Source organism: Cuculus canorus, chromosome 15 (assembly GCF_017976375.1).
Source record: "Cuculus canorus isolate bCucCan1 chromosome 15, bCucCan1.pri, whole genome shotgun sequence".
Taxonomy (NCBI): domain Eukaryota; kingdom Metazoa; phylum Chordata; class Aves; order Cuculiformes; family Cuculidae; genus Cuculus; species Cuculus canorus.
The window spans coordinates 12,469,328-12,487,261 of NC_071415.1; the positions used below are offsets into that span (position 1 = coordinate 12,469,328).

Consider the following 17,934-nt stretch of genomic DNA (forward strand, 5'->3'; position numbering starts at 1 on the left):
TAGATGTCGGCTGCTGGGAGGCTTTTTAATGTGAGTTTATTTGTAGAATCCAACAAGTGTTGGTTCTTTACTTTATCCTGTGAAATTCTTGCATTGTTCAGTAAGTAAAGGACTGATATCTCTACTGAGTATCCATGAGAATGAATTTAGGGTGCCTGCTGAGGTTAGGACAGGGAAGGGAGCATCCAGTGCAAGGCTGGTGCCATTTCATATTCCATCACCATAGATACTGCTCTTGGGCACAGGTTCCCCTTTTAACTGATTAATTAAAACAGAAGTGAGGAAGTAGTGGTGCCCCAGTAAAGAAATTATCCATTTTCAAATGCAGATTTGAAGCCCTCTTGATGAACTTTCCCACCTGACTACAACAATGAAGAGACTAATTCAGAGTCCCTGATTATTAAATTGGTCTGCGAATGGTCCCAACCTGAAATGGAGCTTTAAACAGGCTTCTAATTCATCCAGTGATTTATAATGCATATTTTTCTTCAAGGAGAGGAGGATTTTGAGGTAGGGAGATGGCTGCTTGGGCACTGCAGTGAATTTGTACATCAGCTTCCCCAGAAGTACAAGTTGGTGACCTGGCGGTGCAGGATGCACTTGATGAGTGTCATTTAAGGCAGTGTTCCCTTTCGGATCTCTCTAAACAGAACCTTATCAATAGTGCTGCTTTACTTAAAAGCATTTTTATTTATTTCATTGTAATTGTAACGATAAAATACCCCTGTGAAGCACACACAAATTGTCCAGTGTTGTTTTTGGTATCGGAGAAACAAAGATCTTCTGCTCCTGAGGAAGCTGAAGATGTTGGTTCTGATCTTTCTAGCTTGCTTGAGGGTTTTTGACTTGTGTGCAATATCTTTTTCATGTCCTGCTCACTCTTTAAATACTTAAAGTTAGTGCAGTCTTAGATACTTGTCATACTTAAATTATGAGCCGACTCTTAACATTCACGAGAATTATTTCACTCTTATTTTGGTATTGATCAAGTACTTTGCCAACGCACTTGATCAGTGATGAGCTGCTTGAAGAGCGCGTGGGAACAGCTGTCCGTTAGTGTCCCAGCAGCAGACTGAGTGCCTGGAGGGCGTGCGTGAAGAACATTGCCAGGAATATATGGATAATTGTGCATCCCCACGTCATGCTGCAGAGAGCTGAGAAGAAGAGGGACCAAGTTATTCTGGCTTAATTGAGAGTCGTGTCTGCATTGCAAAAGAAGTGCTAATCACCTGGCCTCAGAAGACATTTCTCTTCCAATATCAGTTGCTGGCAAGAGCAATGTGCAGGTGGTGGCTATAATTACTTGCTCAGTGTTATCTGTCTGTCAAAGTATATCATATGAAACCTCAGTTTTACTTCTACTTTGTTACAAAAGGATTAAAAGATACAGTATAACCCCAGAATGTGCGTCATTTGTTGAAAACAAGACATCCTCTCAAAAGCAAACTGGTTGATTTTGGAACAGATAAGTAATTATTTAAATTCTTTGTGTATGTGAAGTGCCGATAATTGTCTTGTGCTGAACAAGAAGGCTGTCACTGGGGTGGTTCTTCTCTCATATCTGTTCCTGATAATGAGACCGCAGCTACTTGGTTTCCAGTGGTGCAGCCGTAAGATGAAATGGCACCAGCCCTGGTGTCCTGGTATCGTGGTGATGCGTCTCCTCTCAGATTCTTCTGATTTGACTAATAGGCAGTGGTCAAGATTTCACAAATCTGTATTATCTTTTTTAGTGCCCGAATACTGGAGAAGGCCCGGCAGCAGCTGCAAGAAGAAATACTACGGATTCAGAGTCAGTTGTTGGATGAGAAGAAGAAGCGTGAGCAGCATGAAGCGCTGGTCAGACGGCTGCAGAAACGTGTGCTGCTACTCACTAAGGTGAGTTTCTAGATAATGTTTGAAAACTCCGTGTCCTTACTTCTTTCCTCCAGTGCAGTCCTTGCCATTACCTCTCTGTTCACCTCCATAACTGGTACTACAAAGCTGCTGTGGCACAGCAGGTGCTGTATGAGACGCGAAACTTGTTTTGAGGGCTGCATTGAGTAAAAGTACTAGTGCATCCTAAGGCTTTGCCCTTTTTGTTCTCCTCATCTGGGCTCAAGCTGTGTTGGCAATAGGCGCCTTCGTCTCAGGTTTGGCATTTGTGCGAGGGCAGAGAATTGAATCATGTTGTCGCTAGAGTATTTTGAGCCACTGAAGGGAATTTATAATGGCTTTGGCTGCATCGCCTCCTTTCCTAAAGAGAACGAAACGACAGCACCTTGTCAACTGTTCCTGTGGAAAAACAATTTACAGAGAGTAAGAGATTCGCCTTCCTCTTACACTGAAAGTCTGTTCGAATGTAATGGTAGTCACTAGACCAGTAAATTGAAAATACGTTTTAAGATTCTTTCTATAGGATATTTCAAAGAAGTCTGCATTATCCCATATCAGGTGTGCTCTCGTGATGAAACTCTCTACAATAATTTTGAAGTCTGTAGGGCATTGAAAACTTTATATTAAATTCTGAGAGTGCTCTTTACCCAAAGGGAATAATAATTCTCTATAGTCAGAGTGATAGGTACTTCACTTTCCAAGAACACTTCTCACAAAACTTCACTCATCTGAGCAATCTCCCTGACGTTGTGAAGCGGCTCACGTAAGTGAGCTTAGGTGTGTGCATAAGGTCAGACTGAAGTAGTCGGAATGAGCGAAACAAAGCCAAGCACATCCCAGTTTACAGGGAAGAAAGATGCTGGTATGGGAGTGCCTGAGAAGGAGTGAAAGGAGCTATTCTGTTGCTTGTGCTTCAGGCTTTAATTTTCAGTCTTAACTAAAGCATTTTGATCGGTTTTAATTGTGCTGCATCCAATTCTGTGTAATTCTGTGTCATTGTTAAGCCAAAGACTCTGTGATATATGGTGCAGTTAGCGGGGCTTCTTGAAGCACAAAGCAACTGTTTTACAAGAGGGTATTCCATCAGCTCTGGCTGCAGAATTTGATGCCACAGAGAGTCACAGAAGTGAGAAGAGAAAAATGGCATCAGTTCTTATTGCTTTACGCCGAGGCAGACACTACAGTCAGGGTGAGTGGACCAAACTCTCTCCATGGAAACGGAAAAGACTTCTCTTCTCAGCCTCTCTAGTAGCCCCAGCAGCAGCCAGCCCTCCATACCTAGTTTGGTACTGGCATGGCTGGATATGACACAAGTGAATGCTGAATCCGATAAAAATCCTTCCTTTACAACCTTCTCAGCTCTCTCCAGCACTGTGCTGGGCTGCTCAGCCCTGAAGGAAGTTTGGAAATGTCCTTCTTCAGACCATGGCAAATAAACTTGTGTTTTGACAGTAGAAATTTTCAGTGTGCTGAATGATTCCTCAACTGACCCGTTTTAAAGGAATAACGACTTTGCTGTTCTCTGAAAATTCATATTCCATTCAGAGAATTCTAGGGGCCCTTTGTGAAGCAGTATGTGCATTATAGCACTTGGGCAATCTATCCTTGACTCTGTTTCTCCTGCTGGTTGCTCTTCTCATGCAAAAACAGAAGGAGGAATTTAATTCAATTAAAAAAGTATGATATTGTGATTTAAAATGAGATTGAGCAAATATATTGCCTGTTAAAAATAATTATTTTATATTGAAAGCATATCACCTAGAATGGTATTTAATCATCTAATTAGTGGTGTCAGCAGGACAGTGTGCTTCTATGTAATTTGAGAACGGAAAAGAAGAGCTCTATCGAATCTTTGTCTTGTTAAATAGGACTGTGAAAATCTAATTTGAGGGAGACTATTATATATATGATTGAATTGCTGTTGCTTTTGAGAGTGTGATTTTTTGCGTTTGTGTATATATGACCCTCTAGGAGGGCAGTGAAGCTGTTCCTGTATGCTGGGCAAATAAGGACTGAAAGGCATCCAATGCATTTAACAGTGCAAGTTTAATGCAGTCACGGCTATCTTTTCTTTGGGCTCAAATTGTAACCTGGAAGTCTCAGGTCTTGAATGCATTTTAAAAGAGCAGTGGAAAACGAGAAGCCATTCTTAACTTGATAACAGCAGTACCTAATATTTTAGTAGTAAAGATACTCTCTTCAGGAGGTACTTGCTGTGCTAATCTGATTCCTTCTCAGCTTACTTTTATGGCTATTGTATTTTTTTCCTCAAGATTCAAGCAATACCTTTCAGCTTTCACAGATTGCCTGTCTCACTTCTTCGCTCTTGTTCATTGTCTCCTTGCTACAGTCTCTGTCTTTCTTGGTTACTCTCATATTTCCATTTCAGCGCATTCAACTTCTCCCTCCATTACTTGCTTCCTTGCCTCATTTATTCTTTTGGCCTTTTGTCACCTTATTTGGGCCTTTCCAGTTGGCTTACTGTTTGGAATTGGCACAATTGTCAGTCTAGGGTGTTCAGTGAGTTGCTACAAGTCTCTCTTCCCTGGCAGACTCGACGGACAACGTTCTTAGGCTTTGACATCCTAGTGCAGTGGCCCAGCCCAATGGATTCCACCTCTGACAGTGGGTTGGCCTAAGAGTTATGTCCTGGTTATTCCTGTTGACAAACTACTGTTCACAACATGTTAGTTGAACATTTTCTCCCATATGTCCTTGTAAATCGGGGCAGTACTTAAATTTTTCTGATCTGCATGTTTGCAGTGAAATACCAAATGAGGTTTGGGCACCCTAGAGTTTTTCAGACATTGATGGCTTGAAGTTATCTCCTGTACTCTGTCTGTATTCACTTAAGGTGATGGAAAAGAAATTGATGTTTGAAGGGATGTATTCACTTGCTTTGTTAGGAATCCACTTAGCTGGATTCGCCGTCTGTTGTGCTGTCTCTTTGCTTTGGCTTTGCTTGGCGTTTTAGGGAAATCTTTAATCTTTGCTTTATTACCCAAGGCAGTTCCAATACCGCAGCAGTGGGAGATACACAAAATGTTGGGGAAAGACCTAGTCCATCGCTGCCCTTTTTTCTGTTTGATTTACTGCTGTATTGGCTTTGAATGCCATGTTTACCTACACAGTTTCGTATTTGACTTTCGTGTTGTCCTTAAGCTTGTGAGTGTTTCTCTTTTCTGAGAACTGTGCAGACAACTCCCGGTCTCTGTCGATGAAGTCGGCTTATTAAAAGTGGCCGATTCTGATACTGAAAGGCAGAAATTTGAATCTCTCAGGAAATTTTATCTAACAGGTAAGTCTCCCAAAATGAAAAATCCCTTCTGAACATCCTTACCGGAATGTGAACAGCTGGTTGAATCAGTAAACAGCTGGTTGAATGGAAACAAAGCTTTGGTCTATTTGTTTCTGGTGAGCAGCTTTCAGAAGGCACAAATGGGGACCTTGTGCAAGAGAAGTGAGGTTGGAGAAAAGAAAGGCATGCTGAAGGGTTCCCAAAGCCTTCTGATATGGAGGGCCACAATTTGGCTTGCATGGATCTTCATAGGTTTTTCACCTCCACCTCTCCTCATGTGATTTTACCTGGTTGTGTTCAGCCCTTATCTATTATTCGTTATTGAGCTGCTATTATGGTTTGGACCTGCCACCCTCTCTCCCGCATGTGTGCAGTTCACTGATGCCTTAGAACAGTTATTTCTTTGGGCCCAGAGGTGGTGGACATAACTGCAGGAAGGTGCAGAGTGCGTAGGAACGGGTTATAGCACCTACAGTGGACTTGACCAGAGACCCCATGCCCTGCTTGCTTGCAGCTACAGTGTGACCCTTCACACATAGCTCTCACCTGTTTGCATACACAAAACCTGAAAATATGAGGCCAAATTTCAGTTACTTCTTGTAACTTATTGCAAATGCATCCAATTTCCTTCTCAAATTGTAGCCTTTGTGAGTGTACACCACCCTAATTGCATCCCTCGCTCTCCTATATGGCATAACACAACAAATGAATTAATCTGACTGTACTGGATGTTGTTTTGCTCTGTTTATTTCCCGTCTGTGCATTTCTCTGCCTTTGGGTACTCCGCTACTCGTGCCTGAAAAATTCCGTTTTGTTTTCTGAGCTCTGAACCAGATCATGTGATCTGATAGGAAATCTGTTTCTATTGAGACAGAATTCAGGCCATCACCATAAAAGTTGGAGATTAAACAAGTATTGATTAACCAACTCCAGCTGACGGTTCATACCACATGTTCCTGGAGATATCTCTGTAAGAATCAGTGCAAAGTATGTGACTCCCAGAGCCAAGGATGGCAGAGATGGGACTAGGTAATTAAACTGTTCATTAAGCATGGCAGATGCAGAGTTCATGACTTGATTTGCCATCTGCTTTGTTTTGTAATCAGTAAAGATTTAAAATAATACTGATGGTTTCTCTGTCATATTGGGTCCTGCATTATGTTTTTTCTTAGGACGTAGATGATTTTAAAACACAAGGAAAGTACTTGAAGTTCTGGGGGTTCAGCAAAGAAGGCAAATTAACCCTTTTCCTGGGATATTTGAAAAATTAGCTTTAAATATTGCACTCAGTAGTGATAAAAGCAGCCACTCTGGTAGAAGGATGCCTTGCAATAGACCTTCGTTTGGGTATCATACCTTGTGCTCAGCATCCAGGTAGCACAGACAGCTTTGGGGCAGAACTGAGCTGCTTCTCTGTGTTATGAGCGGTATCGAATGGTCTTTCCTGGCTGTTATGATAAAATGCTTCTTCCTTCCTTCAGTCACTTCATGACTCCTTGTACATCATTTAAGCAGCGCCGTTACTCGTGCATCACTCGTTTCTACACCCAATGGTTAACTGCTGCCAGCTTGACCCTTGCCAGTCCTTTCCCTCTGCTCAACGTGTCTCCCCTTAGCAGAATTTATAAATCCATGGAGTTTATCTTTTTATACCTGCAAATAAATACATTTCAAAGTGATTCCACTGCTCCCTTTTCTGAGATTCAGCGAGGCGAGTTTGATCGGGTGAGGCAGTACTTACTGGATCATCCTGTGTGCTTGAGGAGAGGCGAGACAAGGCACTGTGTGTTTGGAAGAGACTCAAAAGCCTTTTAGATTGAGCACAGTTCCCTGGAATTTCAACTTGATTATATTAATCAGTTAAATAATGTCAGAAAAAAAGGTGATTGGTAGTTATGGGCAGAGGGGGATGATAGCCAGGGAAAAGAGAAAATCATTAACTGCTGTGGGACAGAGAGAAAGAGGTAATTGCTGCCTGTGGAGTGTAGGGGATTTGAACAGGTCTCTGCTGAATTGTAATTTGTGGTATCCGGTAACATCATGAATTTTAAATCCTAGCCTCCTCTTGTACGGAATTGTTTAGGTTGGAAAAGACTTTTAAGATCATCGAGTCCAATTCTTAACCTAACACTGCCCAGTCCACCACTGGACCGTGTCCCTAAGCACCACATCCACGCATCTTTTAGATACCTTTGGGGATGGCAACTTTTTTGAAGGATGAAAACTAACACGTCAGAGATGAGGTAGATGCTTTTATGGAAAATAGCCCCTCTTCCCCCCGTTAGCTGATGTTCTATTGATCCTGTGTTCAGTCTTATGCAGGTGGTGGTTGGGCTTTGTGTTCATGGTTTGCACAGGGGTTGTCTGGATTACCGGATGAAGCGTGCTAAGTTTTGTGAGGAGACAGTGGTATTTGCGGGGGTAGTGACTGCTGCTGTAGACGTCTTCTGTTGGAGTTGAGGACATATCATGTTTCTGTGGTTGCTTCTGTTGGTTTCTGATAGCGTGGTGAGGTGGAGGCGCTTCAGGGACGGAGTTCTAGAAGCGTTCTTTTAACAATAGGGTTTTTTTCCCAAAATTTGTTGTTATTTTATTTTTTAGTAACTTCTTGCATTACCCAGTCTCATGTTTTGGTCCTGATCCTCCTAATTGCCTTCTGGAGCTTGGGCAGCTGCCTTCCAAGCATAGCAGCGCTGGAGGTAATTAGCTGTGCCTCTCTCTGCCCGCAATGGATGCTCCACGAGGAGATCCTGCAAATATTTATTCTGACAACACTCCTTCTGCCTGATTGTTGTCTGTCACTGGTCTACTCCACCTTTCCTAATCATCTTGCAGCCTGCATTGTAAGGACCTTTAAACCACGCTTCCCCCTCCCATATGGAAGAGTTTTCTAGGGTCTATTGACCTGATTTCAAGTATCTCTAGACCTCAAAGCCTGAGAGGGATTTTTCCTCTTTGTCTGCACCTCCTAATTTCTCTTCTTCTGTTCGCTTGTAGCGGAGTGGTCTGATGATAGTTTTCATGCAAGTTGCTAGAGAAAATACAAAAGAGCAAATATAAATTTTATGAACCTCAGCGCGGTTTTGACTGCCTTACACGAGTCACTTAGCTCTGCAGCTATAGAAACGCAGCAGTTTTGGAGGCTTCACCATGGCTTTATCCAGTCATAACATATAATGAAATGGTTTCATCTGCAGTGCCTGCGCTGCCCTGTGCTGATCAGAATCCCACAATATTCAAACAGCAGAGATTTGTTCGATGCCAGACTAACTTTGTGCTGATTTATACTTGATGCTTCTTGATATTAATTACAAGAACTTATTTGTATGCTTGACATTTTAAAATATTGTGTTTGGAATGTGTTATTTATTTTGAGACCTTTAATAGGCAACCTCAGTCTAAGGGTTTAATTGTTACTGATAGCTAAGATTATAATTACCTTAGTAAAATATCATGATTATATTAAGCAAATGGAAATTGTCTTCCAGAATAAAGTGAGTACAAGCCACTTTCCTTTGAAACAGGCTGTTCCACGAGGACTGCTGATAGCATTTGCTAATACAATTGCAGGATCTCCCTATAAAGAATGAATAAGGAGAGGCAAAATCGATGTGTCTGGGGAAGGGGCTGCCTGTAGCAGCAAAAGCATGTGGAGGGAGGCAGTAGCTTTAAGCTAAAGCAGTAAATATTACTGTTTCTTAAGGGAGATTTGCAGATTTCGGAAGGACAGGAGCAATGAGTGTTTCTGGCATGAGCTCCCAGACAAAGGCATGCTTGTCCTTTGCTCGGTGTTCTTTGTGTGACAGGAGTTCCCTTCTTTGCCTGATCTGGTCATAGGTTTACTACTCAATTTTTTTTACTCAGTGGAGGAAGTAGCAGAGTTGCCGAGTTCTCGCTGCTCTTTCCTACTCCAAAGTGACCTTTCAAAGCCTAAGAGTTCCCTTGGTTTCTGACTTGTTGGTCCACATCTGTGGCAGGGATCTCTGGATCTGAAATGACCCATTTATTTGCTGGCTGTGGGCACTGCAAACGTTTGGGAGAGTGATCTGCCGTTACCTTGTTGCTTTCTGTGGATCCTCTCTAGTGAGATCTTTTGCTCTTCATCTGCTGTTGCCCTCATTCTTCATAGCTGGTGGATAAATTTGCCTTTTCACTGACTTTGGATATTTTTACCTTTATGTGTACCTGAATGGGTACTGACAGGAATTTGTCTCACGGAGGCGTGGAGGTGATACACTTTGTTAGAGCAGAGCGTGGGCACCTGAGGGCTTTCGACGTGGAAATGATGAGCATTAGCTTCAAATGACCAGCCTGGAGGCAGAAGATGAATTGGCTTCTGGGCCTTACTTCCCTTTCCCTTTTAAAAGTGTGAAAGAGCTCATAAAAATTAGCTGAGCAATTTTTTGGGAATCAATTCTGTGTAATTTTTCTGTTGGCTTTTTATGTAGCTTCATTGCTGTCTTTATATCTGATGCTTTTGAGCGGAGGCACAAGGACAGCCCCTGTGTTCTTGTTGACGCTGTCTGACATAATTTCTATTTCAGCAAGGTGTTTAGAGAGTTTTTAAAAAATTTATACCAATTCAAACTATGCAACAAAGTTAAATTTATGTGTGATTTTAGAAGGTATTTTTGAAGGGCTATAGAAATGCCATCTTTTTTCCCCAGAATACTGCCTGAATTCTGCTTTGTCCTACCACCACTTGATATTAATGCTCAATGCAAAGAGGTTAGATTATGAAAATTAGAAATATACCCATAAAAGAATGTGTTTGACCTTCAATTCTCGTATTTCTCTGAGAGAAAGGGCTGTAGGACTTCTAAAGGTAAAATATTCAATAAAAAGAAATTAGGTTAATCCAATGTTATGGCTGAGAATTTAAACTCATCCGGGTCAGGTAATTCAAAGTTATAGTTCCCTTGATGCGTGTGCTGTAACATTTATTCCTTAGCTCCTCAGCCCTGCGTTATGAAGGATGGATGAGCAGCTGTGAAAGAGAAGCATGTGGGAAGATGAATGGGTGGAATGAAGGAGTTATTATTAAGGGACGTTGGGCAAAATAAACCTCACTTCTGCGCCTTGCAAGTGTGGGAAGACGAACAGCAAGGGATGACCAAGTGAGGTAGGTAGGTATGGGCTTGGGCGGCATCCAGGAGCACAGGAGAAGATTTAGGATTTCTCAACAGCAGACTCTAAAATACTAGTTAGGATAAGCTGTACAAAAAGATTTTTTTCCATTTCTTTGTTCCTCAAATACCTGCGGTTTGAAGGCGTTAATATCTGTGCTTCTTAAGAGTGGTGGTATCACCACAAGAACTGCAGCTTTGAATCTCTGACTTCTCTCTGATTTAATTCTTAGCCATAAAACTGGATTAACTGGGTTTACTTCAAGTTGAATTGCAGTGGAATTTTTAAAGGATAGGCAAGAGAGAGAATTAAGTAATTGCACAGTAGCTTATTTCAACATGTGATGTGAGCCTCTGGTAAGAGCAACTGCACCACTTGGACACCAGTCACTCCAGTCACTCAGAACATGAAGGGTCTTCAAATGAAGACCCAAAGTCTTTATAAAACCAAAAGACTGTCATTCAGGAGTTTGGGGTTGCTCCTGGCTCAGTATCAGGCAATACTAACTGTTTTGTTCAATGCATGTTCACAACATCTCAGGTCAAGCATTACTTAAGTTGATGAATGTATTAGAAGTCGAAAGAGTTATTTCAAAGCATCGTGGAAATGATCTTTGACCCATGATATATTGCGTTTTATGAGCACATTTGCTAGTTAGTGTTTCAGATCAAGACAACGACATTAAATAATAGAAATTATAGCAAATTTGAAGAATTGGTCTAGTTTCACCTAATGAATTCTGATTGATGTCATGAAATTATTATAATACAAGTTAGTCAGTATAAGGGATATCTGCTATTTTTTTATCGTTGTGGAGGACATCTAGACCAGGAGCTATGAAGACCCACAGATTTTCCTGTTCAGGTGGAAGCAGTTTGAGACAGTGGGGGAGCTGAGCTTAATTTTCTCTGCATATGAGAAATATCAATATCTTTTTGAAGTCAGGAATTTGGAAGGGGATTGATGGGTAGACATAGTATGAGCATGAGACAGGAAAAGAAGATAGGCTGTTTACATCAACTCGATGTTTAGTTTTCTTTCTGTCAGGAGAACTATTTTTGAGTCTTATGATTTCTAGAGGTTGGATGTAGGAAGATCCTGCAACCCTATGGGGCATCCAAGCTGAGCCGGCGTAATGTTTAAACATGTCTGTCTGTAGTTGTGTCTGCATCTCCTTACTTTTCCTTCATTAGTGACGAAAAAGAATTGAAGAAGATTCCAGCAAATGAGTCCCTTTGCTTGCTACTGTCATGGGTCTGTAGGAAGTGAATCAAGGTTCCTCTAGTGCTGCACCATCTCAGGTACTTGTTTCCACGTACAGCACTGAGGGAAGGGGAGCCTATACCCTCCCTGTTCCAGTCACTGGTACTTTGAGTGCCACAAGACTCCATAAGGAATTGAGATGAAGCGGTTGAAGCCAAAGTAATTGGAGGGATTAAACAGATCTCTTTTCTTTAAGCATTTGAGAAGATTTGCGCTGATCTTGTGCCTGGGAGCTGAAAATACCTGGAGGCCTGTGTTGGACTTTGATGGCAAATATTGTTCACAGAAAAAAAATCTGCATTGTGCTAATTTGTTGTTGCAGCCCATGCTGTAACTGCAAGATCAGTTGTTTTACTGCAGCTGAACACTCTTCTTCTGAACACCAGACCCTTGCTTTACCCAAGACATGAGAGCAGCTTCCTCCATTTGGTTTTCTCCCTTGGTGATGGCACTCTGAAGCTCATGTTTGCATTTCCTGAGTGCCTGTTAGGAGCTGTAAAGACTAAATAGAGAAATAATTGGATGACAGGACTCAGGCCTTGCTGTCCTTGTGTGCATTTGAAGGAGACATTCTTACTCCAGCCAGCAGCAGGTCCCAGGTAGAGCTTTGACCTCCCTGACTATAGCTTCTAGGTTTGGGTTGAGGTGGGTGGGGTGTTCCTGAAGCCTTGCGGGCTCAACCTCCGTGGCAAAATGCTTCCATGTCCCTCCATGGGAAAGTGCCAAGAACTCATTCCCCTCTTCTTATTTCCTTCCTTCCTCTGAGCAGCAGGGTCTTCCTTCCACTGGGAGAAGCAGTTGGAGGAGTCCCTGCTCGTGCACCTTTTCTTCTCAGCCTCATGTGGGAGGCATATAGGAAGCGGGTAGATCCATGACCGACAGCTGGTTATTATTGCCTACATGTATGGGGGAGTAGTTGGGAAGACTACTTCTTTAGTGCGTTAAACACATGATTAAATTGAAGATAAGCATGGATGCGAAGTAGCATTTCTTTCAGTATATGCACTCAGCACAGAGATGTGTGCTTCTACAGGGCATGTGCAAAATTTGCAGTTCTCAAAATGATCTAGTGAATGATTTAGCAATTTAAGCAATTTAACTCTTCTCAGTTGCTGTTTTTTTTGAGACATGTACATAAGCTGCAGAAGTTTTGATTTGCACTTACAACAGCAGTTCTGCTACGTGAATAGCAATTCCAGTTTTACAGATAAGGAAACACTTTCTGGCTTTAAAAAAATAATTTTCTCTTGCTAACGCAGTACCTTTGGAGACCAACTTTCCAGGTTGACATTTCTGTGATATTAATTACAACAGAAAAAAAAAGCTGTGCTTGTTTTGTCATTGGCAAATGCCATTTGCAAAGTTATTGGAAAGCTGACCTTGTCAGAAGTGTTATTGCATGATCCCTCTGTGAGGGCCACCATGGCTGAATGGCAAGACAAAAATGCAGAGAGAAAAAAGCAATTTCAGGAAATATAATGAAATCAAAACAAAATGCCTTTTATCCCTCTCCAACGTGAAGATGTTTGTTAAGATAGCATATGCAAGAGTTTGGTGCTGGGGGAAGAAGTGCTTATGAACCACTCTAGGTTGTTTTTGAAAAAATAAAAACCACTATATGAAAGAGTTTTTGACCTTTTGCTTGAAGTGAACATCAGCAAGTGGCAATATTTAATCCAGTGATATCTCTCCCACTCCCTGATTTAACCTGCTGTAACCCTGACTGTCATCCTTCTCCCCTCGTACTAATTCTACGCACGAGGCTGCAGGGTCTCAGCCTGCACGGCCCGAAGTCCCTGCACAAGGGCTGGGGCAGGGATCACCTCTGCCGCCGGGACGCTTGGAATATCTCCCTGGAAGCAGTTTCTTTCCTCCCTCTAGTTCATTCTGCCAGTCCTTGAATTAAATCTCAGCTCTTCTGTTTGCTTCTAGCAAAAATATCAAGCAACTCATCTGTTTGTTTTTCCGTTTTCTTTGCCAATTTAAAGTTGAAAAACTGTTAATTTTGTCAGAGCTATCACTTGTCTTCCCTAAAAACCAGAGAACAGCAGTGGCTGCACGTTCCTCCTGCTCTGCCTCAGCATCCCAGCCAGGCAGAGCTTTGCAGAACAGCCCCGCTGATTGCCTTCCGCAAGAGCACTGTCTGCTTTCATATGCCTCTAAATAATCCTCTCCGCTCCTGAGCAGAGAAGTACCACTTAGCGTAGTGGCCGTTTCTTCTCTGAACGTGTGAGCTACAACAAGAGATGTTGAGTGTCTGAGTCTGCTCGTCCTGTGCTTGCTCCCTGTGATGTAACTGTCACAGAGGTGCAGTTCATGAGGAGCTCAGTGAGTAGTTTGTAATGGAGCATGTTCGTCACGCTTTAAAGGCTTTAAATGAAATCTTTTCTACCGAAGAAATGATTAAAAAACCCAAGAAAGCTGTTTAACCTCCCCCTCCTTTTATGCTGGCCAATGTGTTTCTTATGTAATGTCTGTACACATGAATTTGTCGTGTGTGGTGTTAACCTTGGGGCTGTGTTTGCATTCCTTGCACTCCAGTATTGGCTTTTTACTTGCATAAAAGGGAAGAAAAAGAAAACTGCTGTATCCCTTGAAAATATCCTAAATAGGATGCTGAACAGCTGTAAATAATAGCTAGGTTTGTAGTTTAACTCTCTAGAGGCATATGCAAGCTGAAGGATGTGAAACATATGTTTTAAAACTGATGTTTTCCTTCAGATAACACAAGTGAACTAGAAATACAGACAAAGTAATTAAATGTATGTGTGCATAACTTCCTTGCCTCACTTTCTTCCCTGCTTGGATGTGGATTCATGAGTTCTGAGGCTCTGTGCCTTCTGCTGCAGCTGCTGGCACATCCTCTGTGTCTCAAACCACAGTCTCTGTTGGAATCCACTCTCTAACATCAGGAACGATTTTATCCCTCCGAGAGGCTCAAAATTGACTCCTGAATGCCTCCTACCAAAAATACCTGTGACTTTTTACATTTTGCCTAGTGAGAGTGAGTTTGGGGTTTTCTTTGTCAGTGTTTATGCACTCGCTTCTCCCTCTGCAGAGGTAGTTTTTGTCTGATTAGTTTTCCTTCAGGGAAAGGGAGCAGGGTTGTGGAATTGTTGCCCCTCATCAGCCAGCAGTTACGCAGGCTTAGTTTAATGTCAAACTGCTCCAGTGAAGGAACTCTCTTCTCTGCAGCCAAAACATCAAAGTGTTCATTTCCAGTTGAATTAGCAATAAGAGCGAGTAAAGAACTTATTGCTGACCCTGGCCTGGTGGGCATGGGGTCACACTCTGTTTGCTTTGTGGAGAACTTCCTGTGTTTTGGACGCTCTTCAGCTGACAGAACCTGCAAGTCGTTCCACTGTTGTGCACGTGGACCGTGGTTAGGCCTCCGCGTGAATGAATGGATACCCAAGGATCTGCATCAACAGTTTTGATCTGTAATCAACTTTTAATCTGCTGGAAGGAAGGCTAATAACATTAAATGTAAATGAAAGAATTCACATTCTTCATACGAATACAACTTAAGAAAAATGCTACCTTGTCGTTTTGCTGCGTTGTTAAGATGTAACAAGACCGCTGCTTTCCCGTGGGAGAGCTTTGGGACTTACAAGGTTATTCATCCAGACCAGTGAATTCTTTTTCCTTATGAATTTTTCACCCAAGAAGTATTAATAAGAAACTGGGGGGGCAAGGAGGGGGGAGAAGAGAGGGAAGGAATCTTCTTCTTATGCTGGCTGTTCTTTCTCTTTTTTGTCTTTGGACTTGGTCTGAAGTTTGATGTGTTATAAATATCTGAGTATCACCGCTTGGTAGACTTATGAGAGCTATTAACAACTAACGAAGGTTAAATGCTGTCTATTTTGGGAACCTGAATGACTCTGTCACTCGTATTTTAGCAGTACTCAATGTTTAGAGGTGCATTTTTTCCTTCTGTCATTCCTGTAAGATAGAGAAGCGCCATTATGTCAGTTATAAAAAGGGATTGGGAACAGAGGCTCGGATGAAATGGCTGAAGACCTGAGCCCGAGACAAACAGGAGTCCTGTGGAAGAGCTGTTAAATCTTTGTCTCTGCCTGAGAATGTTTGTTTTATGCAGCCACAACGCAGGCTGCAGTTTTCTGTGCCTTACCAGTGTGACAATGACCTTCCTGCAGGTAGCAAGTCCTTTGCTGTAGCGCATGTGTATGTATTCCCCAACACTGCCTGCTTCACTGTGTTAGCATCAGCATTTCACTGATTTTCTACGTCTGCCAACTCTTGTCATATCCTGGAAGCACCTGATATCATTTCTGTGAACCTGTATTAGTACAAGGATCTGATTTTTCTCCCGGAGCAGTGTTGCTGATGCGGTTTAGTTTGTGGAGGTTGTGGCCTGGTTTGTAGGCACAGGTTGGGGTCCCTTCCCTCCTCTTTGCAGGCTGTCACAGCTCCGAAGGGTGTCCAGATCAAATACCAAAGAGATGCGCATTTAGTAGCTGTTTACTTGCACGCTGTCTAAAATCTAATCTTTTTTTCCTTCCACTCTGCATTAACTCGCGTGCGTGTGTGCTCAGGCTGCTTATCGGCCTTTGCTCTTCCCTCATTATTAATTTTTTTGGGGGCTCCAGAATGCCTCACCCTCGTCTCTAGACTCTGCTAACATTAATCTTTTATGTTGTCAGAACACATCTTCCTATTTGCCCCTGTTTTTCTACGCTAATAAGTACACTGAAGGGAACTTCTGGCTCTAATCCCTAGCACAGCCTGCCGCTAATTGTGCTCCGTGGCAAGGAAGAACAGTGTGTGCCTCCATTAGCCGGCTTCTACCGACAGGTATTTGACTCTCACATAATGATTAAAACTGAGGGATGCTTGGTAACCTCTGTAGGCTTTCAAAACTCTGCATTCACTAGTTTGCTCTCCTGTGACTTCTCTCAAAGAATTGTTAACTAGTTTGGTTTAAATTACTTTAACAAAAGCTTAGGCTTATCTGCCTCTATTTTATCTTGTTACACTTGACTGAAAAAGATGCCTGGCAATTCTGAACCTTCTCAACTAATTTTCTTAATGTTCAGATGAAACTTCCTTACCAATGACTCTAATTTCCCAGAACAACCTTATCTCCTTTCAAAACAGATAGGAGGATGCCTGCTGTCTAGTATCTCAAATACAATAGCTATTTTTAATGATAAATCCTTTTATTTCTTTTGTCTGTTAACACCTTTGTTAGTTTGGTCCTGGGCGAGTATCTACCTTTGAGAGTGTTGTTATTATATCTTCTCCTTAGCACAGTTTAATTTTTTGAAGCATTTAGTTGCCTCTGTCACAGTTCTCTGGTTAAAATAGAGCAGTGGACCTGTGTTAGTTCTTTTCAGAGCCTGTGCCTTTGCTGGGTCAGAGTTAGAGTGCCGCCGCAGTCGCTTGTGCTTCTATCTTCTGATAGACTTGAAGAATTGCCCTGTGTCCGCAGCTGTCCATCTTAGTTTGGTTTGAGGTGTTAAGTTTTCATTGTGTTGAGATTTGTCTGCCTTTAAAATATAGATGTTATTGCCGTGGCTTTTATTTACTTGCACTTCTCCATTATGTTTTACATTTACATGACCTTTCCTCACTTTCTACAAGCGTCACGACTCTGTGTTTTGATGTTTGTCTTTATTTTCCGCTTTATGAAGCTGATTATGGAAAAAGACAAAATCGATGGCGATTGCTAGGTTTATTTTCTTTCAAATTTTTCATAAAGATTTGAGGTATGTTTGCAAATCCATGTACTGCAACTAGCAATTTCTGAAATGTTCGTTGTCTTCTCCCTGTATGAGTGTCTGAATATCCCAAGAGATTTAACACTTGCAATGAGTAAACAAATCACTGTATTCCCAGGCAAAGAGAAGTGTAGCTGGATCACAGTCACTGTCACTCCTGTCTGTCTCAAAGACAAATCATCTGCTGAAATGTGCGCCTGTGGGCAATATATAGAGCTCGGTCTTGTTCTCTATGAGCAGATAGAAATTTCCAACCTGTTATACCTGATCTGGGGTATTCAGATGGATCTTTTCCCCTTTAATCTCCTTTTTGAAATTATATTTGATTTGATTTCTTAAAGAAACTATCTTGTGGTGGATGCATACTTATTTCAAATGAAACAATCAGATGACAGATTAGCTGAGAGACCATAGTTCAGGTATTATTAGTCCCCTGTATTATCACCAGATGGCCAAAGTACCGTCTTTTCTCTATGAACTTATTCCAATTTATCTTTTTTTTTGTCTTCATAGCTGTTAACTACACTTTCTATGGTGTTTCTTTCTACTGGAAAATTTAGATCAGATTAAAACATGACTCTTCAGAGCTGCAGGAGCTGGTGCGTAGTGTAAAGAGGATTAGTGATCGGT

At 41.9% G+C, this 17,934-nt stretch overlaps 1 protein-coding gene across 1 annotated transcript in view; it reads left to right on the forward strand.

Annotated features, from left to right (window-relative positions):
• Positions 1 to 17,934, forward strand: part of MAD1L1 (mitotic arrest deficient 1 like 1) — a 366,287-nt gene that overhangs the window by 105,516 nt on the left and 242,837 nt on the right. Inside the window, exon 11 of the mRNA XM_054081023.1 lies at positions 1,734 to 1,878. Coding sequence (XP_053936998.1) covers positions 1,734 to 1,878 — 145 coding nt within the window. The remainder of the gene's footprint in view (positions 1 to 1,733; positions 1,879 to 17,934) is intronic.